Here is a 26,463-nt window from a genome sequence, read left to right on the forward strand (position 1 = left end):
CCTATAATGTCATGAGTGGAATAGGTAAAGTAGTTGCAGAGATTCTTTTACCCTGAACATAGTGATTAAGAATCATGATGAGAGTGGAAAAATGTAATCGGAAGCTGAGGGCGAACATTTTCATGCAGAGAGTGGTGGCTATATGCAATCAGCTTCCAGAGAAGGTAGTTGAGGCAAGTACTTTAATAACATATAAAATACATTTGGACAGGTATATAGACAGAAATGTTTTTAAGGAATACTAGACCAGGTGGAACCCATTGTTGGGCCCTGTCATCCAATGTGGGGGGGGGTGATGAGAGTTCCTCCCTCACACACCCCCACGATTGGCCTACCCCACTGTTTGCCTTGTGCCCAAACACCGGGATTGTGGGACTAAAATTCAACCAGAACTTGATGAGCTACCTTCAGATATTAGTAGATTAGCAGCAACCTCGTTACCGTTGGCAACATCCCATTGTGATATCAATGTGGCACTCCCCCACACCCCCCTACATCATACACCCTCTTTTCCCACCCCCCCCACCCCCACACCACACCCCCCCCCACCCCATCCCCCCACCACCCCCCACCCATCCCCACACACCCCCTCCTCAACACAACCTTCTCCCACATCTGCCCTCAGCCACACCCATCCTCCCCCCCACACCCCCCTCCTCCACACCCCCAATGGGTTGCATTGGGGGAACAGGTGAGTAGTGAAATATTATGTTGGGGAATGGGTTGCATTGGGGGGGGGGGGGGGGGGCAGGCTTCCCGTGTGACTGGGACCTAACGGATCCCACTTAGTCTAGTTTGTTCAAAGAATGGCAGGATAAATTGGTCAACCTTTCTCCTTAACCAGATTCACATTAAAAAAACATGATAATCTGGTCTTGGCAATATAATCTTTGAAGAAATTTCAGAGGTCACCTCAGTAACATTTACTGAGGAGAAGGTCTGCACTGTGTTCCTAAGTGTACAGAGCATTTCTCATGAAAAATTGACCTTCCCAAAGAAATTGAATCTTGACTTTCCAAAATATGAGTTGGTGCATGAGCCGGTGTGTGTTATCTGATGGGTGTTCCAGTTTCCTCCCACAACCCAAAGATGTGCGAGTTGGTAGCTTAACTAAGAAAAGATTCAAAACGCTGCAGTAATTCAGCGGCTTAGGCAGCATCCCTGGGGGACATGGATCGTTCATGTTTCGGGACAGGATCCTTCTCAACCTGAGTTACTCTAACATTTTATCTCTTTCCTTTGTGAACCAGCATCTGCAGTTCCCTGTTTCTACATTTTGGTGGGATAACTGTATGCTGTATATCATCCTTTATTGTAGGCAGGTTGCTTATAAAAATTGTCAGGGGATGATGGATGGGTATGTGTGAGTGAGAATATGGGTTAGGTCAATTCATCAAGTACGCACTTTGGTGATTCTCTTTTAAAAGTGACTGCGTTTCATTATTTAATAAAAATATAATTTCACTTCCGAAGATATGGTCATGTTGAATTTAGTCCTACATTAGGGATTCTAATTCCATCATAGCACCTGGAGAAATTAAATTCACATAACAACTTATGAAACAAGAAGAAGGAAGAGCAGATCATAGCTGGTCTGATCTCTGCCTCAGTTCCTTGCTTGCTCTCTGTTATTCTCCAATTACTCTGCTTCTGTAGCCCTGCGGGCTAGGGAATTACAAATAATTGTGGCACTTTGAGAGATGAAATAATTTCCTCATTGCTAATTAAAAGGGTGATCCATGCACCTTCTAGTTCTGGATTCCATCATCTCACACAATGGAGATCATTGTCTTGCAACACCCATTCTGATAAGTTCTCATAAAATAAATCTGGAAAACAAATCTTGGGCATCAAAGGGGACAAGGCATGAGAATGGGGTGGAGTGGGAAAAATAGATCAGCCATGATCCAATGGTGGAGCCGCCTCATAGCTCTAAATGGCCTAATTCTGCTGCTATCTCTTATGATCTTCTAGTCCTCCACAATATTCTACCCAGATTCCTTCTTTTCCATTCAACCTAGCACCACTCAAACCAAGGATTACCGGGGATTGGATATTTCCAGCTGGGTGTATCATATGTTTGAAGACAATCAAAGTTTCAAGCAAGATTTTCAAGATTTCATAGAATGCACAGGTTATTCAATGTTGCTGATACTATCTCCTATGTTGGGTGATTAAACTTAACTCCAATGTCTTGCTGACTTGCCAAATCTAAATTGGTGTGTCGGAGGCTGAATGTAATATCAGGGGGATATAGATAAAGTAGAGCCACAGTCTTTTACCTATAGTAGGGGAATCAAGAACCAGAAGACATAGGCTTAAGGTGAGAGGGGAAAGATTTAATGGGAACCTGAGGGGCAACGTTTTCATAGAGAATGGTGGGAATATGGAATTAGCTTCCAGAGGAGGTAGTTGAGGCAGAAACTACAACAACATTTCAAAGGCATTTATGAGTATGATTCTAAATCCCAGCATCTAATGATGTGTTGCAGAATGTTATTTTTGCATTAATATACAATGTGCATTGCATGTAATTGGAATGAAGACCAATACGTAACCATTTAATATCATGTTCATGTTCTTATCCTCTTGTACAACACTCATTCTTGGGTCTGCTTGATCTGATGAGTTCCTCCAGCCATTTGTTTTTTGACCCATTGTTGTTCGTGTGGATCTGTGAGATTGGATGCCTTTTTGACATTATGAGGCCATCCAAATGGACTCAGGTCCTTCTGTCCAGAAAATGTATTTTATGTTCTTTTTTGTGTGCTGAACATTTTCTGTACAAGGCTGCTAAAGCCCACTCCAATCTCCTGGAATCTTTGTGAAATAGGCAACGGCACATTGCAAAAAGCATCATAGCATTTAACACAGATAATCATGTGCACACCAAGGCCTGTGTGGTTCCCCGTGGAAGCTGCATCATCACTGCCCTTGCTGCCTGCTAGAAAAGTGGTCAGACTTTAAAGAGCCTCTCTCAATGGCACCTACCATGGATCTGAAGGGGTTGATGATAGAGGAGGTCCAGTGCGTCCAGTCCCATCAACTTTCTGAACACTATGGGTTTATCAGTTTATGCAATAACGGCATTATGCAACTTGTCCATGATTCGAGAAACAGATGGTGAGCACCTGTAGGTTATCTAGAATTACACTAACCTTTGAAAAACGTGGCTGTATGAAGGTCATCGATGGGACCACTCGGAAATTTTTATGGCATTCTTTACTGAATCGTGTGTGATGTGCCTCTGTTTTTATTTGTGAGTTAGTACAAACGGTTGTTGGTCGTACGTAAAAGCTTCATCTTCCATTGGCAGTGAACTGAGTGACTTGGGACACCGTAAATTTCAGCCACATAAAGGTGAATCTCGCCTGGGCTAATATTACAATGTCATTGATTGGATCATGCCGAGTTGGTGTACAGTGTTCCTGTGTAATCTTCATTCTTTGACTAATAGTTGTTTATTTGAATGCAGTGCAGTACAGGATGAGTGATGAAGTTTTAAAAGTGCAATCATTCATTGATTCATAAAACTGAGTGTCCGCCTGCTTTCTCAGGAAAAAGGGACCACTCATGGAATGAGAACAGGTGGGGGGGGGGGGGGGGGGGGGGGGGGCTATCATGGGGTCCTGGCCAATACTCATCCATCAGTTAAACAGATTAGCTGACATTTATCATTTTACCATTGGTTGGAGCTTGCTAGGTATAGATGGGCTGTTGTGTTTATACATTTGCTAATATGTACTTTGCCAATTGTTGGGGGTGATAGGTGCTGTAAAAATCTAACGTTTTCTATTCTTTGTTTCACATATAAGATTCTTTCTTTTGTCAATTCTTGCCATTTGACCAGATCAAATAAAGTTTGCAGCTAATTCTTCCCAATACTAAATTCAAGACACTGAAAATCTGACGAGCCCCTGTTGATGAGGTGCTCGAGCTGTTTGAGCTGATCTTGCGCAATTGACATGCGAGGCATCATGCTAGTGTCTCTTTGGTCAGCTCCACCACAAATTCATAAGCAGGAGGTGGGGTCTGTGAGGAGTGACAGTCATACTGCCGGCTCTCTGACCAGCGTTGCTCATGGGGACCGAGGCTGCAATTGAGGGTGGACGAGGTGTCAGTACGCAGCAGGGCGGAAGAGGACTGAATCCCACCAAGCTCATCCGCAAGTGGACTTTGAGCGAAAGGGTGGAAGGTGGAGGCTCTGAAGCTTTGCTTCCTCCCGTAACTATCAGCGTGTTCCTGGGACCACTGGCGTTGGAAGGTCAGAGTGCTCGCCAAGGGCAGGTTGCTGTCTCCGTGCCTCTCGTAGCTGTTGGTGCGGTAGAAGCTGGTCCGAGTCAGCACTGCGTTGTTAGGCGATGTCCGGGTGCGCCGGCTGGTGGTCTGGGAGATGGTAGCGCTGGCTTGCTTCTTGCGTGACAGGCAGGCCAGCAGGATCCAGATGAACATGCCAATTGCAATCCCAATCACGACAGACACAGAAAAGGATAGGATAATCCCATCTGAGTGAAAGAAAGTGAACACAAAACCATCAGAAAAATGATGTCACTTCTTGCTGTTGTCTCAGCAAATTCCATACAAATTCCATAAAACTCCAGCCTTCCTTCCCTTCATATGGTTCAGTCACCCTTCTATTTTGCAATTATTTGTCTATATTTTATGGGGTTCAATTGAGTCCAACATTCCCAATAAACCGAATGACTTCCACAGCTTTCTGCAATACATCCTCCCATCCCACTTTCTATGAAGACTCAATTCCACACACCCAGTTTCTGCATCCAGGCCACCTACTTCATCTGCATTTCAGTTAAGTTTGTCTGATTACCCCTTCCCCATTTCCCAGTACCAGGCCATAGAATCGTATAGCAAAGAAACAGGCCCTTCATTCCACCATGTCCATGTTGACCATCAGTACTCATCTACATTAAGCCCACTTACCAGCTCCGGTAACCTTCTCTGCCTTGGTGATTCAAGTGTATTTAAAGGCGACAGCCTTTGCCTGCACTACCTATATACCAGTGTGTTCCAGATTCAAATCACACTAGGAATAAATTCTTCCTCCAACCCCTCTAAATTCTCTTCCTCCTTACCCTCAATCCATGCCCTCAACTATTGACATGTCTGCTGTGGTGAAAGGTTTATGACTATTTTCCCTCATCTATCTCCCTTATTATTTAGTCCACCTCTATCTCCCCCCCCACCCCCAACCGTCTCCTCTGTTCCAAGGTAAACAACCCCATGTGGTTCTCTTGTTTGTAGCTCCACCTAATCATCTTATGTTTTTACCAACATGTGCAACATGTTCATATACAGTCACCATTAAACATGCCCCATAAAGAATTACAATTAGTCATAAACCTATCGGAAATGCTTTTGGCGGTAACTGCATGATCTATTAATTTACGCACAGGTAACATATTGTACAAACCTGTTGCAGCTCGCGTCACCAGTGGCTGTTGATATTGGGGGATTTTTGATTGGATTTTATGTCAAAGTGCAAAAGACAACAAAAGCGATGGGATCAAACAATATTCCAATGACAGTACTGAAGAGGAGATCCCCCAAAACAGTTATGCTTCTAACTGAGTTATTAATTATTGACACAACACTGCATCCATCTGCCAACATTGCAAATTACGCAGGCATGAATTATTCATAAAATGCAGGACTGCAGGAGTATATCAGAGTAGAGTCCATGTCCCTACCATTTCCATATGTCTTTGATGATTTTCCTTCCAATCATACTATAAGGTGAGTTTGCTGATAATTATACAAAGTTCAATTTAATTCACAACCCTCAGACAATGAAACAGACCATCACTTTATGCAGCAAGACCAGCAGAGGCTTGTCAGTGGCAAGTAATTTTTGAACCACTGAATTTGGATGGTGAGCATCTCAAACAAGAGCGGGTCTAACTACCTATCCTCAGCATTCAATATTAGAGTCCCCCACTATCCATATCCTAGTGGTTGTTCATGGCGATAAATTCTAAGGGAGCATCTATGTGGATGTTATGATTGCACAAACAGGTCCGAGACTGGGTATGTCACAGTAGCGTAGAGGCGTACAGTGGGTCAGGGTGGCACATTGGAGCAGTGCATGGCATAGTACCGCAGCAGTAGATTTGCTGCCTTACAGGGTGCGAGATCCGGGTTTGATCCCAACTACAAGTCTGTACAGAGTTTCTACGTTCTCCATGTGACCATGTCGGTTTTCTCTGGCTGCTCCGGATTCCTCCCAATTCCAAAGACGCGTAAGTTTGTAGGTTAATTGGCCTCTGTAAATTGTCCTCAGTGCATTGGAAAGAGCTAATATATGGGTGATCGGTAGTCGGCATGGACTCAGTGGGCCAAAGGGCCTGTTTCCACGCAGTATCTCTGAACTAAACTAAACTAAAATTATTCATTTTCTGATTCACTTTAAAAGAGGTGGGGGAGAGGGGGTGAAGGGGGGAGAAGGAGGGAGAGGAGGGAGAAGGATTGGAGACAAATTTTAAGAAGCCAGAGATACACGGCTGTGAAGGTCGGCGGACATTTAACATTACCGGTCGGTTCCTTGCTTCTGAAAACTACTGCTTACGTTTTATTCCTCCCAATGAGACAATGAAATTCACCGGTCAGCACCGGCTCCAACTTACGAGAACCTCCGAGAAACTTCGACCTCCTAACAACCCACTAGGACCTCCTTGTGACCCACCTATGGCACGGGAATTCTCGTTAATCTCCATGGCGACTACATTCTAGCCATCGCTAATTTTTCAACATTGAAAAATTCTCGGCGACGATAATGAGGCCGCGACTAATTCACAAAATGAGGGAACTCCTCACGACTATGAAGGCGACATCCCGGCAACCACCCGCGAACATTTGGCGACCATGTGGCAACTGCAAAGTCTCCTGCAGTTGCCTAAAAGTCCCCAAAGTGGGACAGGTCCCTTAGGGCATTTCACAATATGATGGAATATTCTCTGCTGGCCTGGATGAGTACAGTTCTACTTAAATGATTCAACACCATTCAGACTGTACATCAACAGCACCTCCTAATTCCACAACCTCTATTGCCAGGAAGGACTAATGTGAATTTGATAAAGGAACTTGAGGTTAAGGGGCCATTTGGAGGTAGTGACCATAATATGGTCAAGTTTAATCTACAATTGGAGAGGGAGAAGGGAAAATTGGAGGCGTCAGTGTTACAGTTGAATAAAGGGGACTATGGAGCCATGAGGGAGGAGCTGGCCAAAGTTGACTGAAAAGATACCCTAGCAGGGATGACAATGGAACACCAATGGCAGGTATTTCTGGGAATAAAACTGAAGGTGCAGGATCAGTTCATTCCAAAGAGGAAGAAAGATTCCAAGGGGAGTAAGGGGCGACCATGGCTGACAAGGGTCGTCAGGGACAGTATAAAATTAAAAGAGAAGAAGTACAACGTAGCAAAGATGAGCGGGTAGCAAGAGGATTGGGTAATGTTTAAAGCATAACAGAACATAACTAAAGAGGCAATATAGGGACAAAAGAAGAGGTATGAAGGTTAGCTAGTCAAGAATATAAAGGAGGATAGTAAAAGCTTCTCTAGGCATGTGAAGAGAAAAAGATTAGTTATGACCAAAGTTGGACCCTTGAAGACTGAAAAAGGTGAATTTATAATGGGGAACAAGGAAATGGCAGATGAGTTGAACGGGTACTTTGGATCCGTCTCAATAAAGGAGGACACAAACAATCTTCCTGATGTACTAGTGGCCAGATGATCTGGGGTGATGGAGGAACTGAAGGAAATCCACATTACGCAGGAAATGGTGTTTGGTAGACTGATGGGACTGAAGGCTGATAAATCCCCAGGGCCTGAAGGTCTGCATCCCAGGGTTCTTAAGGAAGTGGCTCTAGAAATTGTGGACGCATTGGTGATAATTTTCCAATGTGGTATAGAGTCAGCATCAGTTCCTGTGGATTGGAGGGTAGTTAATGTTATCCCACTTTTTAAGGCAGAAGAGAGAAAACAAGGAATTATAGACCAGTTAGCCTGACATCGGTGGTGGGAAAGATGCTGGAGTCAATTATAAAAGATGAAATAGCGGCACATTTGGATAGCAATAACAGGATCAGTCCGAGTCAGCATGGATTTACAAAGGGGAAATTATGCTTGACTAATCTTCCGAGGATGTAACTAGGAAAATGGACAAGGGAGAGCCAGTGTATGTTGTGTACCTGGACTTTCAGAAAGCATTTGATAAGGTCCTACATAGGAGATTAGTGGGCAAAATGAGGGCACATGGTATTGGGGGTAGAGTGCTGACATGGATAGAAAATTGGTTGGCAGACAGGAAATAAAGAGTAGGGATTAACGGGTCCCTTTCAGAATGGCAGGCAATGACTAGTGGGGTACCGTAAGGCTCGATGCTGGGACCACAGCTATTGACAATATACATCAATGATTTAAGGGACAAAGTAACATTAGCAAATTTGCAGATGACACAAAGCTCTGTGGAAGTGTGAACTGTGAGGAGGATGCTATGAGAATGCAGGGTGACTTGGGCAGGTTGGGTGAGTGGGCAGATGCATGGCAAGTACAGTTCAATGTGGATCAATGTGAGGTTATCCACTTTGGTAGCAAAAACAGGAAGGCAGATTACTATCTAAATGATGTCAAGATGGGAAAAGGTGAAGTACAATGGGATATGGGGGTCCTTGTTCATTAGTCAATGAAAGTAAGCATGCAGGTACAGCACGCAGTGAGGAAAGCGAATGGCATTTTGGCCTTCATAACAAGAGGAGTTGAGTATAGGAGGAAAGAGGTCCTTCTGCAGTTGTATAGGACCATAGTGAGACCACACCTGGAGTATTATGTGCAATTTTGATCCCTAATTTGAGGAAGGACATTCTTGCTATTGAGGGTGTGTAGTGTAGGTTTACAAGGTTAATTCCCAGGATGGCCGGACTGTCATATGCTGAGAGAATGGAGCAGTTTGGCTTGCATACTGTGGAGTTTAGAAGGATGAGAGGAGATCTTATTGAAACATTTAAGATTACTAAGGTTTTGGACACGCATGAGGCGGGAAACATGTTCCCGTTGTTGGGGGATTCCAGAATCAGGGGCCACAGTATGAGAATATGGGGTAAGCCATTTAGAACGGAGACGAGGAAACACTTTTTCTCACAGAGAGTTGTGAGTCTGTGGAATTCTCTGCCTCAGAGGGTGATGGAGGCCAATTCTCTGGGTACTTTCAAGAGAGAGCTAGATAGGGCTATTAAAGATAGTGGAGTCAGGGAATATGGGGAGAAGGCAGGAACGGGGTACTGATTGGGAATGATCAGCCATGATCACATTGAATGACGGTGCTGGCTCGTAGGGCCGAATGGCCTACTCCTGCGCCTATTGTCTATTGTCTTTGCACTGCATCCTTGTCTTTGTTATTGAACATTGAAATTATCGTGGCATCAGAGTGGATAGTTTTGTTTCTTCAGCATGTTTTCCCTGAAACAGTACTGAATCATTAAGTTGATTAAAAAAAAATCTGGGAAACAGCTTGGCAGGTTTGAACTTTGGCTATGTTCCCCTGTGTCATCTTCCTGATGAGGACAGGAAATTCCAAAAACCGTGGTCTTGTTGACAGATTTATTGTCAGCATAAAATGTGCTGGTCAATGCACAGGAAGAGGTCGATTGTTGTCATAGGTCCAGCTTGTGGAGGCTACGTGGTGTGCTCTCCAGAGTTCTGTGATCTTTGAGTCTTTGGCTTCATTTATTGACCCAGATTACCACTGACCCATCCCCTTCCTCCTATCTAACTTACACAGGATGCTGGAGACACAAGAGTTTGCAGATGCTGAAATCGTTAGCAAAAAATAAAATGCTGCAGGAACTTGGCCAAAAGATGTCGTAGAATACCACTTCTTTTCAGGCACAAAAGGTCTGTAGTCCATAACAGGAAAATAATAGCGAGAATTTGCCGATTGCTGGGAAAATTGGCGTGTGGATAGGCATCTAAATTGGCATAGATAAATTGGGCTTCCATGTTGTACACCTAAGATGTTGTACACATGCTGGAGTTACTCAGCGGGACAGGCAGCATCTCTGAATAGAAGGAACGGGTGACGTTTCAGGTCGAGACCCTTCTTTAGACTGAGAGTCGGGGGGAGGGGGGGGGGGTGTAAACGACAGATATGGAAGAGTAAGGTGGAAACTACACCTGAAATTCTACAAGGCAGAACAAAGAAAAAAAGGACTGTGCAAATCACAAGACATTAGTATAAAACATGATTGGAAGATGAAACCAAGTCCATCTCGTGCAAGAGGTGGCCATAGTGTTCCATTGTCGAGGCATTGATTAGGGTTATGCAGTTGGTTCTAGAACCTAGTGGAACTTTAGTACCTCATGCCTGATAGTTATATCAATAAGAGAGAATGTCCCAGATGGTGGACATCCTGGAGGATATATACCACCTTTCTGAGGCAGCACCTCACATAGATGCTTTTGATGCTGAGGAGGGTTGTATCCATGACAGACTAGACTAAGTCCACCATTGTCTTCAGTGCCTTGTGATCCCATGGATTGGAATTGCTATATCAGAACATGAGGCAACAAGATAGGATACTTTCTACAGTGCATCTGTAGAAGTGTATTGGATAGTTGGTTGACATGCCAAATTGCTTTAATGTTCCAAGACAATCATGGCATTGGAATGACATTCATGGTTATATCTATGTGTCAGCCCAGGACATGCCATCCAAGATGTTTACGGCCATGAATTTGAAGCTACTAACTTTCTTTACCATCGACCCACCAATGAAAACTGGTGTGTACTTTTCCGACCTCCTTTCTGAAGGGAAAAATTAGGTCTTTGGACTCATTGAGGAGGATAAAGAGGTTGTTGTGTCACCCCTCAACCAGGTGTTCTCCCTCCCCTGTATGCTGACATTGCCACCCGTGATTCAGCCAATCACAGTAACGATTGTTAAATAAACAGAAAGAAAATGGCTGTGAAAGTTGCAAATTTTGGTTTACTTTAGAAATACAGCATGGAAATAGGGCCTTCAGCAAACTGAGTCCATGCCAACCATTGATCGCTTGTTCTCACTAGTTCTATATTGTCCCACTTTCTCATCCACTCGGCACACACTGGGGACAATTTACATAGGCCAATTAACCTACAAACCTGCAAACGTTTGGGATGTGGGAGGAAACCAGAACACCCAGAGGAAAACTACAGACAGAATCCGGGGTCAGGATCCCAGGTCTCTGGCGCTGTGGGACAGCAGCTCCATCAACGTGCCACTGTGCTCAATGTATCTTAAGCGTTTAGCCCACACTCAGGTAAGGAGTGCAATGGAAATGCCATTGCTCATCTAGATGGGGCAGCCACAAAACACCCTGAAGTCAACCTTCATTATGTGCTGTGGCCATCCCATCTGGACTTAAGGCATTCATTGGATTTGCAGTTCTCCCACATCATACACACACTTTAGCTTATTGCCTCATACTATTTAGTCCCAACAGTCTCACAGATCTCCTCTGCATCATCCACAGTGCAAGCACATATTTTGAGGTTAAAGGGAAATAAAGCATTCAAACACAGGACCAGCAATGACCACAAAGAATGTTAGTGGAGGCTCCAGTTGAAGAAAGCTACCACCTTCTTCTACTTATTGTGTTATGTAATCGTGTTATGGAATTAATCCAGCCACTTCTGTCTGCTGGTTCACTGTGAAGTAAGTTTAGAAAGAGTCACAAATCTCAATTTTAGGCATAGAAACATAGAAACATAGAAATTAGGTGCAGGAGTAGGCCATTCGGCCCTTCGAGCCTGCACCGCCATTCAATATGATCATGGCTGATCATCCAACTCAGTATCCCGTACCTGCATGGTCCCACAACAGCAGCCAATGATAAATCAGTGGTCGTTCCTGCACGCCTTTTTATGAAATAAGTTGTGACCATCTCATAGCAAATTATAACACAGCTTGCTTGTTACAGCTTGAGATAAAAAGTCCCTTGGAAATACTGGAAGCTCTGTTTTTAATTTGATTCAGAACATAGCAATTTGAAAGACCACTCCTTTCAAAGTTGGCCTTTTTTAACAATGTGCAATGAACATCTTTTATGGAGGACCAATTTGCAGGTTATATCACAACCACAGATATAAACACAAACTTCTCAATTGCACAATGTGAATAAAATACAACTACTTAATATTTTTTACAGCAAACCAAAGACAAATATGTCTCTGCACCTTGGCCTTGAATTCAACAGAATGATTCAAATTGAACCTTAAGTGTTCTGTGACACTGCTATATTGTCAGTATATTGCTATAGTGGTTCAAACAGAACAGATTGAAGCAAAGACATTGGGGAATTAATCCATGGCAGGACATTCACAGTGAATGGCAGGGTCCCTGGAGTGTGTAGTTCAGCAGAGAGACATTGGAGCACAAGTACATAGTTCTCTGAAATTGGGAACACAGATAAACAAGGTGGTGAGGAAGGTAGAAAGGAACTGCTGATGCTGGTATATACTGCATCAAAGATTGACATAAAGTACTGGAATAACTCAATGGGTCAAGCAGCATCTCTGGAGAAAAAGGATGGGAACTCTGGTTGGGACCCTTGTTCAGACTTCAGTGAGGAAGGCGTTTGGCATCCCTGGCTTCACAGGCTGAGACACTGCGAATTAGAGTTGGAATACCGAGTTACAATTGTATAAAATGTTGGTTAGATTGCATTTGGAATACCGATTGCAGTTCTGGCCACCACAGCATAGGAAGGATGCAATGAAACTAGTGAGGGTGCAGAAAAGATTCACAGGAACATAGCCTGCATGGTTTCAGAACCTATCTGAGGATTTCACCTCGGCTAGCGGTTTCCGAGACGATCCTTGTGAAAGCAGATCTGACTTCTACCACCTTCCTACACATTTGTCTGCTCCCCTGGGAAAGCTCCTCAAGTTCTCCTCTTCTCTCCGATGGGAGTTCTGCACCACCCTTTTCTCTATGATTCCTACTGCCCTCCAACTCTATGACCACATTTTTACGCGGTCTAACTACCACACCCATATGTGTTCCCTTTGCGCTTGCCTGCACCTCCACCTTGTGCCTCGGGTTTCCAACTCCAGTTTCTATGGGCCTCCTCCACTGAGTGCGGCCGCATGCAAATTGGAGGAACGCCATCTCACATTTCACCTGGGGAGTTTACAACCCAGCGGTATGAACGTTGATTTCTATCATTTCAAATAACTCCTGCATTTCTTCCCTCTTCCCAAACCTAGTCATCCTACCTGCTCCACTGTTAACATCTTTGTATCCCTGTCATTAGCATATCTTCCCCAGCCAACAATGGGCCATTCTAAACTCCAGCCTTTCTGAGGTCATATGTTGCCGGCCTTGTCTTGTTCTGGCATTTTCTCGCCAACTCCACCCCTCGGCCACCTCTATCTTTCGGTCTGAAGAAGGGTTCCGACCTGAAACATCACCTGAAACATCATTGTCCAGTGGTTCTATTTAGCTCTAACCCCTTGTTTTAACCCCTTAGTCAAGGGGCTGAATGGCCTGCTCCTGCTTCTATTTTGTTTGTTCTGATGAACTACACAATAGTTTTGTGGTCACTGTTACCATTACAATGTGATCAATGTGAGGAAGTCTAATGTGCATATTGAGATCAAGAGGAGGTGATGTTAGGTCTCTTGAAAAGCATTAGGGTGGATAAATCTCCAGGGCCCGATGGGATCTATCCCAAGATAAGAGATTGCAGGAGCTTTAATGAAGATGTTTGTTTCCTTTCAAGACACAGGTGATGTCCCAGAAAACTGGAGCCTAGTCTTAGTTATTCATTTGTTTAAGAAAGAAAGTAGAGATAATCCAGGAAATGTTAGGTTAGTAAGCCTCACATCTGTGGTAGTGAAGCTATTGGATAGGATTCTTAAGGAAAGGATTCAGTGAGATTATTTACTTGCATACACAATGAATACAAATAGCAGTCACCTACGGCATTGACAAAGTTACAAAGCACGCCAGCTCCCCCTTTTGACTCCCTACATTTCTCCCATGCCTACATTTCTCCCAATTCACTGGATGTATTCACGGGATGTTTTCAAGAGAGAGTTAGATTTAGCTCTTAGGCCTAATGGAATCAAGCGATATGGGGAAAAAGCAGGAATGGGGTACTGAATTTGGATGACCCGCCATGATCATCTTGAAAGGCGATGCTGGCTCGAAGGGATGAATGGCCTTCTCCTGCACCTGATTTCTATGTTATTTTCAGTTTCTACATGGATTTGATGGTATTAGGTATGGTCCTTCATGGTACATGATCCAGAAGATTAAGTTGCATAGGACCCATGGTGAATTAGTAGTTTGGATTCAGAATTAAAAGAGGGAGAGTTGTGGTGGAAGGGTGTCCACTAAGTTTATTTGGCCTTCCATCACAGCTATGTGATGGATGTTTATGTTAAATGTAATTATTGTTGTGTCTGGGGTCTATTTGTATGTAATGTATGGCTGCAGAAACGGCATTTCGTTTGGACCTCCAGGGGTCCAAATGACAATTAAATTGACTCTGACTCTGACTCTCACTAGGGGCGCTGCCCTGGCAGCAGCCTCTACCTACAGCCTGTATGTCATTTCTATCTTTTTTATTATTTTTAGTTAGTCTAAAGTCTGTTTTAGGGGGAAACTTTTACTTTTCTATGTGGGGGAGGGGGGCAGGGTAAGGGGGAAACCGTCTCCAAGTCTCTTCCTGGCGGGGACGCGACTATTTCTCCGAGTCGCGTCCTCGCCCCCCACCTCGCGGCCTACCAGCTGGATCGGAGCGGCCTTTCCTGCCGGGGACCGGGATCCGGACCAGGGCTGCTACAGCGGCGGCGCAGCGCTGGAGTCAACGCGGAGCGGGCGATGCCTACCTGGGTCGCCGTTTGGACCTCCGGAGCGTTGGGCTGTTGCTCCAACATCGTGGAGCTCTGGTGCGGAGAGCTTCCAACGCGGGCGGCGCTGAACAACACCGAGGAGTCCTGGGGCGCATTGCAGAGGGCCTACAGCAGCAGTCTCCACCCGGCGCGGCCTGCGGACTTTGGAAGCCGCCGACTCCGGTAGGAGGGGGCCGACTCTGGTGTCCACGCCGCTGAGGACGTCCCGCAGCCCCGACGTCGGACTGGTATCATCCCGGCGAGCGGTCCTGGACATCGGGCTGCCCGTAGCTGCAACTGCGGAGGGCTTGGGGAGACCCTGACCACGGGGAACAGTGGAGGAAGAGACTGACTTTGGTGCCTTCCCACAAAGTGGGAAACTTTGGTTCTGCTGTGTGGGGATGTTTTGTGTTGAATTCTATAGTGTGTTGAGTCCTGTTTATTTTTATTGTATGGCTGTGTGGGAATTCATTTCACTGTGCCATCTGGCACACGTGACAATTAAATTTATCTTGTATCTTGTATCTTGTGTCATTCTAGCTGCAGCTCTGTGACATGTGCTGCTCCATAGGGATCTGTGCTGGGATTTCTGTTGTTTGTGGTATGAATAAATTACGTCGACATAAAGGAAAATAAATTGGTTTGTAATACTGCAGACTGGATCAAAGTTGGTAGAATTGCGTACAGTGAGAAAAGCTGTCAAAGAATATAGCAAGATATTCAAATACACCAAGTGTGGCGTTTCACTTTGGGAGATCAAATACAAGGGGAAAGTGTGCAATTATTGGCAAGACCCTTAATGGAATTGACATACAGATAGATCTTGGCAGTCCAGTTCATATATAGCTCCTTGAAAGTGGCAAAACAAGTAGATAAAGTGGTAAAGAACGCATATAGTATGTTTGTCTTCATTGGTTGGGGCATTGTGTATAAGAGACAGGAAGTCATGTTGCAGCTTTATAAAGCTTTGATTAGGCTGCATTTGGACAGTATTTTGTGCAGTTCTGTTCATCCCATCCCATCACAAGCTTTGGAGCTTTTATGATTGTAAAGGAGGTTCATCAAAATGCTGTCTGGATTAAGGGTTTTATCTATTTTATTTATTTATCTAGACAAACTTGGATTGTTTACACACAGAGGTTGAGGGGAGTCCCGATAGAACTATACAAAATATCGAAAGGCATAGATCGGATAGACAGTCAAAAACTTTTTCCCAAGGTGGAAATATCTCAGACTTGAGAGCAAAATAAGGTCAGGGGGGGGAATGAATGAATGAATTAATGAATGAATACGTAAACCCGTAAATAGATAAAAACCTTAATCCAGACAGCATTTTGATGAACCTCCTTTACAATTGGCCAAGTATGTACACATACAAGGAATTTGCCTTGGTGCTCCGCTCGCAAGTAACAACATGACATATAGTAAACAGTATAACTGTTTACAGTTTAAAGGAGATATGCAGGGCAAGTTTTTAACACAGAGAGTAGTGGATGCATGGAACGTGCTGCCAAGAGTAGTGGCAGAAGTAAAAATGATAATGCCATTTAAGTGGCTTTCAGATGGGCACATGGATATGCAGAGAATGGAGGGATATGGATCATAAGGAGGAGGAGATTAGTTTAACGGCATCATTTTGCCATAATCATTGAGGACTATGAGCTCATTTCCTGTGCTGTACTATTCTATCTTCTATATAAAGTTGAAATCTATCTTGGATAATTGTCCCAAGCCTCTGAATATTAGTGCAGTGACTTTACCATCATGTCCTATTTGCTCTATTTTTTTTTACAGAAATCCATCTAATAGAAACATAGAAACATAGAAATTAGGTGCAGGAGTAGGCCATTCGGCCCTTCGAGCCTGCACCGCCATTCAATATGATCATGGCTGATCATCCAACTCAGTATCCCGTACCTGCCTTCTCTCCATACCCTCTGATCCCCTTGGCCACAAGGGCCACATCTAACTCCCTCTTAAATATAGCCAATGAACTGGCCTCAACTACCCTCTGTGGCAGAGAGTTCCAGAGATTCACCACTCTCTGTGTGAAAAGAGTTCTTCTCATCTCGGTTTTAAAGGATTTCCCCCTTATCCTTAAGCTGTGACACCTTGTCCTGGACTTCCCCAACATAGGGAACAATCTTCCTGCATCTAGCCTGTCCTACCTCTTAAGAATTTTGTAAGTTTCTATTAGATCCCCTCTCAATCTCCTAAATTCTAGAGAGTATAAACCAAGTCTATCCAGTCTTTCTTCATAAGACAGTCCTGACATCCCAGGAATCAGTCTGGTGAACTGTCTCTGCACTCCCTCTATGGCAATAATGTCCTTCCTCAGATTTGGAGACCAAAACTGTACGCAATACTCCAGGTGTGGTCTCACCAAGACCCTGTACAATTGCAGTAGAACCTCCTTGCTCCTATACTCAAATCCTTTTGCAATGAAAGCTAACATACCATTCGCTTTCTTTACTGCCTGCTGCACCTGCATGCCTACCTTCAATGACTGGTGTACCATGACACCCAGGTCTCGCTGCATCTCCCCTTTTCCCAATCGGGCACCATTTAGATAATACTTGGCCTTTATCTTTTATGTAAAATAATCCCCCACCCCCTCCATTCGTGATATTATTCCTGTGAAGCAGTAAGTTGGAATGATATATTTCTCTCCAGTAACAACAGCTGAACAAATTGCTGTACACATCCTGTTTCCTGAAGACGAGAAGCTCTTTGGTTTCCTGTCCAGAAACATTTGATTATCCAGTGTTTACTGCAACCACACTGACTAGTATTTCTCACTACAACTGTTCTGCCTCCAGCTATAACCTCACCTTCTGTCTTAAGTTATTTCTGTCATGGACAGGATTAACCCCCTGAATCAATTGGCATCTCTGCTCTCCTGAAGATGTTATGACCGACAAGTGTGTAAGTCATTGTTGAGATTACAGCTGGAGTGATGTGTGCATTTATCATCACCCATTATGGGAAGGATGTCATTATGCTGGAAAGAGTGGAGAAAGGATTCATGAGGATGTTTTCAGGATTGGAGGGTTTGATTTATAAGGAAAAGTTATATAGATTGGGAATTTTGCTCCCTGGAATACAGCAGACCGAGAGGTAACTTTGCAGATGTACAAAAAATCAGGGGCAATTTTTTGACAGGATGATGGGTACATGAATGAGCTGCCTGGGAAAGCTGGAGAGGCCTGTACTATTACAATGTTAAACAGACATTTAGGCAGATAGATGAATGGGAAAGATTTAGAAGGATACTAGACTAAGTGGGACCCATTGCGCCCCAGCTTCACACGGGAGGGCTGGTCCCCCAACACAATATTCCACCTCTACACCAGTTCCAATATTGGTGGCCAGTAGGGGGGGGGGGGGGGGGGGGGGGGGGGGGGGCTATCTGAAGCGCTTGTATGGGTGTTGTGGGCAGATTGGACTGGTTTCCAGAGGGCTAGTATGGACATTGTGGGCCGAATGGATTCCTGGGCTGGCGGCTCAATCACTCAAGCCTAGTGTGCTGGCAGCTTACTCACTCACGGCTGGTGGGTTGGCAGTTTACTCACAGATATTCCTTGAAATTCCATTTCAAGCAGGATGGAAGGCCACCAAATTCAAGTTCAGTTTCCTCCCACTTCAAGCAGGGTGCAAGGCCACCAAATTATTATTTTTTTAAATAATATTTTTATTAGAAGCATGTGCATATCATAATCAAAACACATTTTGTATATCAATTACATATTGTTAATAGATGAGATTCCAACTATCAAAGTAATAGTCGTCCTCATTTATCAATTGTATATTAACTCTGCTTCTATTTGTATTTTTTTATAGATAGGAAGTGGGAGGGAAAAAAAAGACACGATAAAAAAAGAATAGGCCACCAAATTCAAGTGCAGTTTCATACCATTTCAAGCAGGATGCAAGACCACCAAAGACAGTCATGTCCTCCCCCTCCCCCATCTTGCAGAGGCTGAGCCACGCCCACACTTCCGGGGATTTATAGTCCCTCCCCCCCCTCCCCCCACTGGAAGGGGCGTGGCATTCATTGTGTGATTGACAGGAGAGAGAATCTCAACATTTTTTAAACAGTAATAACTTTTATTTTTCATCAATGGGAAAAATCTTCAGCACCTGATGAACGGAGAGAGACTCGAAGTAAGATGGCCAACAATCGCAGCCATATGTGGTAGCGTTTTTTCTAAAATGAATATACAGCTCAAACAGGAATTGGTCAAGATTAGACTTTTAATTATATAGAAGGCACACCACTTTTCAATAAGGCACACCACTTTTCAATAAGGCGCTCCACTTTTCAATAAGGCACACAACTTTTCAATAAGGCGCACTACTTTTCAATGAGGCACACCACTTTTCAATAAGGCACACCACCACCACTTTTCAATAAGGCACACCAACACCACTTTTGCATTTTCAAACCAAACCATTTTTGCATTTTCTGATAATGCAATGTTCCCTCAATGCTAATCTTCCAACAGTTCACTTCTCTCTCACGACTGGTCTTATTACAATGTAGTATTCCCTTGGGACAGGTGCCATAGTGCTCTCTTGGAATTGTACCTTTGAACGAAGCCCACCTTCAATACAGTTCACTACAACATTTTACTATTCCTGAATACTGCTCATCGGCAATGCAATGTTCCCTCTTTACAGGCCCTCCAAGTACAAGTTGCCCTTGACTTTCCAATAACCCCAGTACCGTCCCTCCAACAGTGCAATGCTCCCTCAGTGTCACCCTTCCAACTCTTTGGAGCTGCCTCAGGACTATCCAACCAACAATGCGGTATTCTTTCCATCCTACCCCACATCAGCATAGTGTTCCTTCATTACTGTCCCTTAGTGATGAACTGCTCTTGCACCACTGCCTCTTCCTCAGTACAGTTCCTCTAATGGTGTAGCATTCATTCAGTACCTCACCTCTGGCAGTGCAGCACTCTCTCACTACTTCACTTCTGACAAAATCTGATATACCCTCTGGTGTTTGTTCGCCATGGCTTAACCTTACCGTCTCCATCGTAGGAGGACTTCAATGGCGCTACCTTGAAAAATACATCTCCAACTTTCATCAGCACATTCTCTACAGCAGCAGACAATCAAATCTTGAACACTGCTATTCCATCAACACAGGTGCCAATCACTCCATGTCACCAGGGGCGCAGCACGATTGGCACCCCCGCCAACTGTCTGTCTGTTTTTTCATCTTTTCGTTTATTTTTAGTGTGTGTTAAAAGTCTGTGTAAATGTTCTCTGGTGCATTTCATGTGCGGGAAGTGGGAGGGGGTAGGGCAGAGGGAACCCTTTTTTCAGCTTCTTACCTTGCCGAAGATGCAATTAATTTTTGGATCGCATTCTCCGGTCACTCTGCGGCCTACCATAGAAGGAGCGGGAGGCCTCCTCGAACTGACCTTGAGCCCTTCATGGGAGAGCAAAGGGAAGAGATTTGAACTTGTTTACGCCTTCCATCACAGTAAGGAATGTGGAGGAGTCACTGTGGTGGATGTTTATGTTAAAATGGATTTTGTGTGTTCTGGTACTTTTTATTTGTATGACTGTTGGCAAATGAAATTCCTCGTATGTTGCAAAACATACTTGGCTAATAAAGTATTATTGTGATTGTGATTGATTGTGTCGGAAGGAACTGCAGATGCTTGTAAACACCAAAATTAGACACAAAATACTGGGGTAACTCAGCGGGACAGGCAGCATCTCTGGAGAGGAGATACGGTTGACATTCAGGTTGAGACACCCACCTCACCTATATCCATCTATCACTTGCCAGTCTTTGCCCCACTACCATTTCCTTTTTCAGCTCTCTCTCCTCCATTTGAATCTGAAGAAGAGTCCCGATTCAAAACGTCTATCCATTCCCTCCACAGATACTCTCGGACCCGCTGAGTTGTTCCAACACATTGTTGTTTATACTCACGTTTCCAGCATCTGCAGTTCCTCGTGTCCCGGAATTCCATCTGACCTCTAGAGTCAAGAATTTCAGTGTGCCTGGAGGGCATTGCAGTTTCCAACTTCCTCTCGATTGAATAACAAAATCCCTGACGGCAAAACAACTGCAGAATGTGTTCATGGAATGACACACCCGAGTTGATTTTGTGCTTAAAGGTGGGTCTTGGTTTTGAATATTAGAATCTATTGAACTTGCATTTTTGTGGCTTTGTAAAGAGCAAATAAATCATAAATATCAGAAATGAAGCCAGGTCTTTTGTGATATGTGTTTTATGACTTCCAAAATTATGTATTTTTCTTTCACAGTAGAGATAAAAATGATTTATCTCTGCACTATCTGCCTCTCTCCTTGTTGTTTAGTAGCAGTTTTCATGGGCTTCCTTACTGTGACAATAGCGCACTGTATTTTCAACGCTTAAGAACTAATTGGAAGATGTCGCATGTTGAAGTATATTTATCCCACATATGCTGCAGGTGTTAACACAAGATGAAGTACATAGAAACATACAAAAACAGAAAAGTACAGGGCAGGAAAAGACTCTTTAGCCGACTATGTCTGCATTCACTATATTGCTACATTAAAATAACCCCTTCTGCCTGTAGATGGCTCATATGCCTCTATTCTCTGCCTGTTAATGTGTCCGAACAGTTCGTAAAGGTTGCTCTTCTGTCTACTTCCACCATTTTCCCTAGCAGTGCACTTACGGTAAACACCTTGCCTCACAGATCTTCTTTAAACTTTCTTCTCACCTTAAACATATGGTATTAAGCCCTATGGTATTTGACTTTTTCATCCTGGGAAAAAGCCTTGCACTATCGCCCCTTTCTACTCTTCGCATAATTTTACATACTTTGGTTCAGTCACTCCTCAGCCCAAATGCTCAACAGAAAATTATCCACATTTATCTGACCTTTGTTTCCCGGCAATGAAGACGTACCTGCGTCAAAGACTCATCACCATTTTGAGTTGCTAAATTTTCAACAAAGGCTGGCGGGACAGGATCAAGGGTTTGGTTTAGTCAGTAGAAAGGAAGATGTGAGATGCCTTCAATGAGGCAATGAGGACCAGGGAACCTCCATCTTCACCTGTCCCACAATGGGGACTTCTTCGCTCAGGGAGATCGAGACAGAAATCGAGAGAAATCGAGAGAGAGAGGGAGAGAGAGATCGAGAGAAAGAAAGAAAGAGAGAGAGAGAGAGAGAGAGAGAGAGAGAGAGAGAGAGAGAGAGAGAGAGAGAGAGAGAGAGAGAGAGAGAGAGAGAGAGAGAGAGAGAGAGAGGAGAGAGAGGGGGGGGGGAGAGGCCTTCCGAGAGAGAGATAGTCCAGGACAGAGCAGCCAGCCCAGTAGCTACCCACCAAAAACCACCTCCACCTGTGCCTGTGCCGAAGAACACCATGGCCGGCTAGTGGGCAGGCTGACAGAAGGCGCTTAGGTGGTGGCCGGTTCTGCTGTCCATTCCCAGTTGCCGCTCGCAGCCACCCGAGCTACTGAGTGAGTTGCTGGCATGATCCCCGACCCCCTAAATCTCAACGCTGCTGCCCTCCCTGCAACTTTACCCCTGGTTTATAATTTATAATTTTTACCAAAGCCAAATTAACCAACAAACCTGTACCTCTTTGGAATGTGGGAGGAAACTGGAGCGTTCAGGGAAAACCCATGCTGGCAGGTGAGAATGTACAAACTGCATACAGATAGAACCCATATTCAGGATCGAACTCTTCACTCTCTGGCACTGTAAGGCAGCAACTCTACCACAGTGCCACCATGCCAGTGTTTCTATGCTGTATGATTCTATGACTATGAGCCTTCATGAGAAATGATCTTCCTAACTGCATATGGATATGGATAGCAAGGAATATTAAAGCTAATTTTAAACATCAATTATTGCCCACTGACTTGAGTACCATCTATCGAAACTGACAATAAAGAGCAGAAAATCGGAGATCAAGAGATAGTGAGGCTAGGAGAGAGGGGGGGAGAGGAGAGGGAGAGGGAGAGGGAGAGGGAGAGGGAGAGGGAGAGGGAGAGGGGAGGGGGAGAGAGAGAGACAAGGAGACAGAGAAGGAAAGGATAACAAATGAGAAAGCCAGAAAAAGAGAAAAGCAGGCAGAGGAATGGGAGGAATGGGAAATTGACCATAAGAAAGAAAAAAAGCAGGGAGCCTAGTAAAAGTGAGAAAAGAGAATCAGAAACAGACCAAATATCAGGATTTAATGAAAAGGGAGAGGGAAGTCAGTAAACGTACAGAGAATGCGGGTAAGATGTCTGGGTGTTGCCCAGAGGGCATTATCGCTGTACCAAAGTATATGCAAGACAAAGAGGAAAAAGGAGAATGAAGGAAAAATAAAGGAAACAATAATGTCAGAGAATTGAGTAAAAGGGACGAATGAGAAATGGAATGTAAATTCCACTTAATCCAGCTGAAAGTCTTGAATCAAAATAATAGACAATATGTGCAGGAGTTGGCCATTCGGCCCTTCAAGCCAGCACCGGCATTCACTGTGATCATGGCTGATCATCCCCAATCAGTACCCCGTTCCTGCCTTCTCCCCATATCCCCTGACTCCACTATCTTTAAGAGCCCTATCTAGCTCTCTATTGAAAGTATCTAGAGAACCGGCCTTCACCACCCTCTGAGGCAGAGAATTCCACAGACTCACAACTTTCTGTGAGAAAAAGTGTTTCCTCATCTCCGTTCTATGGCATACCCCTTATTCTTAAACTGTGGCCCCTGGTTCAGGACTCCATCAACATCGGGAACATGTTTCCTGCCTCAAGCGTGTCCAAACCCTTAATAATCTTACATGAGAAAACCTTGAGATGGAAAGCACATTTCTAAACTTCAAATTCCATTCAAACAGATGAGATGTGTGCACCTTACCCACGATGGTATCACGCAGTTGTTGGGTCATTGAATAAGCTGTTGTGTTGTTGTAGGCCATCATCAACCCAACAGCGAGGGTCCCTCCGAGCAGCACGAGATCTCAGCACAATCTTTGTGGCAGCAAAGTGGCTGTGAGCTGGTCACTTCTGCCTCTCTCACACAAAGAATGATTCTTTTTGGAAAGAAAACGACACCGTTTGGAGAAGTGGAAACTGTTGTGTGTCAGGTTTCCTGCTTTTGTACTCAAATTAGTAACTGGCTCCTTATCAGCACACAGCACCAATCCCAATGAATGAGGCCGTTTCCTCAACATCACTTCCTCAAATAGAAATGAGGACAGGCTGGATGGGGAGGGAAAGATACTGTAGTGAAGTGGGTTTTTCCACTCAGTGTTCAGTAAACAAACCATGGGCTGCTTGCTTGTATCAGGTAGCTGCAATAAGTGGCCGTGAACTCAATGATGCTTTTGAGTGAGGTTATTCATAGCTAGATGGTAGCTTGGGTGAGCCACAGGAAAATGAACTCCACCCATAAACATTGTAGAGGCTCGGAGCAAACTAAATGAATGGGAGAGGGGAAAATGCAGGTCAGAACTCTTTGAATAAATAGGCGTCACAGTGGTGTAGTGACCTGTGCTACTGTTTCACTGCTCCACTGACCAAGAACCAACACTGAACCTCAGCAGCTCACCATGTGGAGTTTGCACATTTTCGCTGTGACACTGTTACCTCCATATTTAGCTGAGTTTAGTTTAGAGATACAGTGCGGAAACAGGCCCTTCAGCCTATCGAGTCCGCGCTGACCAGCGATCCCCGTACACTAACACTATGCTACACGCTAGGGACAATTTACAATTTTTACCACGGCCAATTAACCTACAAATCTGCACGTCTTTGGAGTGTGGGAGGAAACCTGGGGAAAACCCATGCGGTCACGGAGAAAACGTACAAACTCCGTACAGACAGCAACCGCAGTCAGGATCAAACCCGGGTCTCTGGTGCTGTTAGGCTGCAATTCTACCACTGCACCACCCACCGTGTCATCCATGGTCCGGTATCTTCCCACAAACCAAAATAGTGCTGGTATCTTAATGCATCACTGCGGGGCTGCACAGTGGTGCAGCTAGTGGAGCTGTTGCCTCAAAGCTCCACTGACTGTGTTGTGCTTGCTTTTGTGATGTTTGCATGATCCTCTATGACCACGTGAATTTCTTGCCGTTTCCTTCACATCCCCAAGATGTACGAGTTTAATAAATTATTCAGGTGTTGTGAATTATCACAGGATGCAAGTCTATTGCTCCCTGAAAATTCTCTCATACCTCTTTGCAAAATATGTGGTCATTCAGCCCAATAAGTCTATGCCATTATCAGAGCAATCACATCAATGGAGGCTGGACTTATTTTCCCTGGAGTTTGTTTTTTACTTATGTTGTGATATAAAGTTGTAGGTTGGGCTGATGCTTTGGGGCTTAGAAAAATAGAATGATTTTGTTGCAAAATAGGTTTTATATAATCGACAGCTTACAACGAGGATACAGACCCGTCAACCCACCATGTCGACCCGCCATCGAACAATCATCTCGACGAATCGCATTACATTTCTCTCACATCCCATCCCTATTGTGACTCCTGACTATTCTGCTACCCACTGACACCAGTGGCAATAAAACAGCCAATTACCACCAGTTTGGGATGTGGGAGAAAACCAGAACACTGAAAGAAAACCTGTGCAACTACAGAGAGAATGTGCAAACACCACGTGGAGAGCACCAGAGGTTGATGCAGAGAATGTTACCCAGGTTCTCAGGAGATGTGAGGCAGCAGAAATAACAACCATTCTTCTATTTCACGGCTTTATTTGGACACAACGATGATCATAATCATAATTATTGGGTTGGCGGCGCGACCGACGTCACAGCGGCCTCAGCAGTCCGTCTGTCTTTTTAATTTTTTTTAATTTTATTTTCCTGTTGAGGGTACAGTTTGTGGTGGGTTTCTGACAGTGTTTGTGTGGGGGGCGGGGGGGTGGGTGGAGGAAACTTTTAGATCTCTTCCCTGTACGGGGACCCGACCTTTTCCCTGTCGGGTCTCCGTTGCCGTTGGGGCCTAGCACCGTGGAGCGGCCTCCAACCGGAACGACCTGGGGGCTCAAGTCACGGAGCCTGCGGAGCTGCGGACCTACCATCGTGGAGCTGGTCGGCTTCGGAGTGTGGAGAGCTGCGGTGGCACGCTGCTGCGACCCGACTCCGGTGGATGGTAACACCGGGAGGTCGCGGGTCCCCGGCGGGAGACCGCTTTGCGGGGCAATGGCAACGGCGACTTCTTCCGCTCGAATTGCGGGGTTGAGAGTGACCTGGAGCGGGGCCTTACATCGCCCGGCGCGGCTTTAAATGGCCGCGGACTTGCTAGCGCCCGCCGGGGGCTCCGACATCGGGACCTGGAGCAGGGTCTTACATCGCCCCGCGCGGCTTTGAGTGGCCGTGGGACTTGCTAGCGCCCGCCGGGGACTTTGACTTTGACTTCGGGAGAGGAATGGAGAGCAGGGGAGAGACAAGACTTTGCCTTCCATCACAGTGAGGAGGAGATTCACTGTGATGGATGTTTGTGTAAATTGTGTTGGTGTGTGTCTTGGTTCTTTTCTTGTATGATTGCAGAAACCAAATTTCGTTTGAACCATGTGAGGTTCAAATGACAAATAA

General features: G+C 44.7%; 1 protein-coding gene across 3 annotated transcripts; it reads right to left on the reverse strand.

The window, feature by feature from the left end:
* Positions 1 to 608: 608 nt before the first annotated feature.
* On the reverse strand, positions 609 to 24,902 carry LOC129699401 (myc target protein 1 homolog). 3 transcript variants are annotated; one of them, XM_055639129.1, is made up of 2 exons: positions 23,758 to 24,902; positions 609 to 4,505 (listed from the first exon to the last, which is right to left on the reverse strand). In XM_055639129.1, the coding sequence occupies exon 2, from the start codon at positions 4,450 to 4,452 to the stop codon at positions 3,976 to 3,978; it is 477 nt and encodes a 158-aa protein (XP_055495104.1). In that variant the 5' UTR covers positions 4,453 to 4,505; positions 23,758 to 24,902; the 3' UTR covers positions 609 to 3,975. The 3 variants fall into 3 exon arrangements, with proteins under 3 accessions (XP_055495104.1, XP_055495103.1, XP_055495105.1); XM_055639128.1 differs by having other exon boundaries at positions 23,763 to 24,886; XM_055639130.1 differs by lacking the exon at positions 23,758 to 24,902 and adding an exon at positions 20,237 to 20,649.
* Between the last annotated feature and the right edge of the window lie 1,561 nt (positions 24,903 to 26,463).

Source organism: Leucoraja erinacea, chromosome 8 (genome assembly GCF_028641065.1).
Source record: "Leucoraja erinacea ecotype New England chromosome 8, Leri_hhj_1, whole genome shotgun sequence".
In the NCBI taxonomy this organism is placed as follows: domain Eukaryota; kingdom Metazoa; phylum Chordata; class Chondrichthyes; order Rajiformes; family Rajidae; genus Leucoraja; species Leucoraja erinaceus.

Bases quoted from the DNA above. Each gene is read 5' to 3' on its own strand.
- LOC129699401 (XM_055639128.1), bottom strand. From the start codon at position 23,826: ATGATGGCCTACAACAACACAACAGCTTATTCAATGACCCAACAACTG. The intron at 4,506-23,762 runs GTAAGGTGCACA...TCTTTCACTCAG, and splicing joins ACTGCGTGATACCATCGTGG to ATGGGATTATCCTATCCTTT.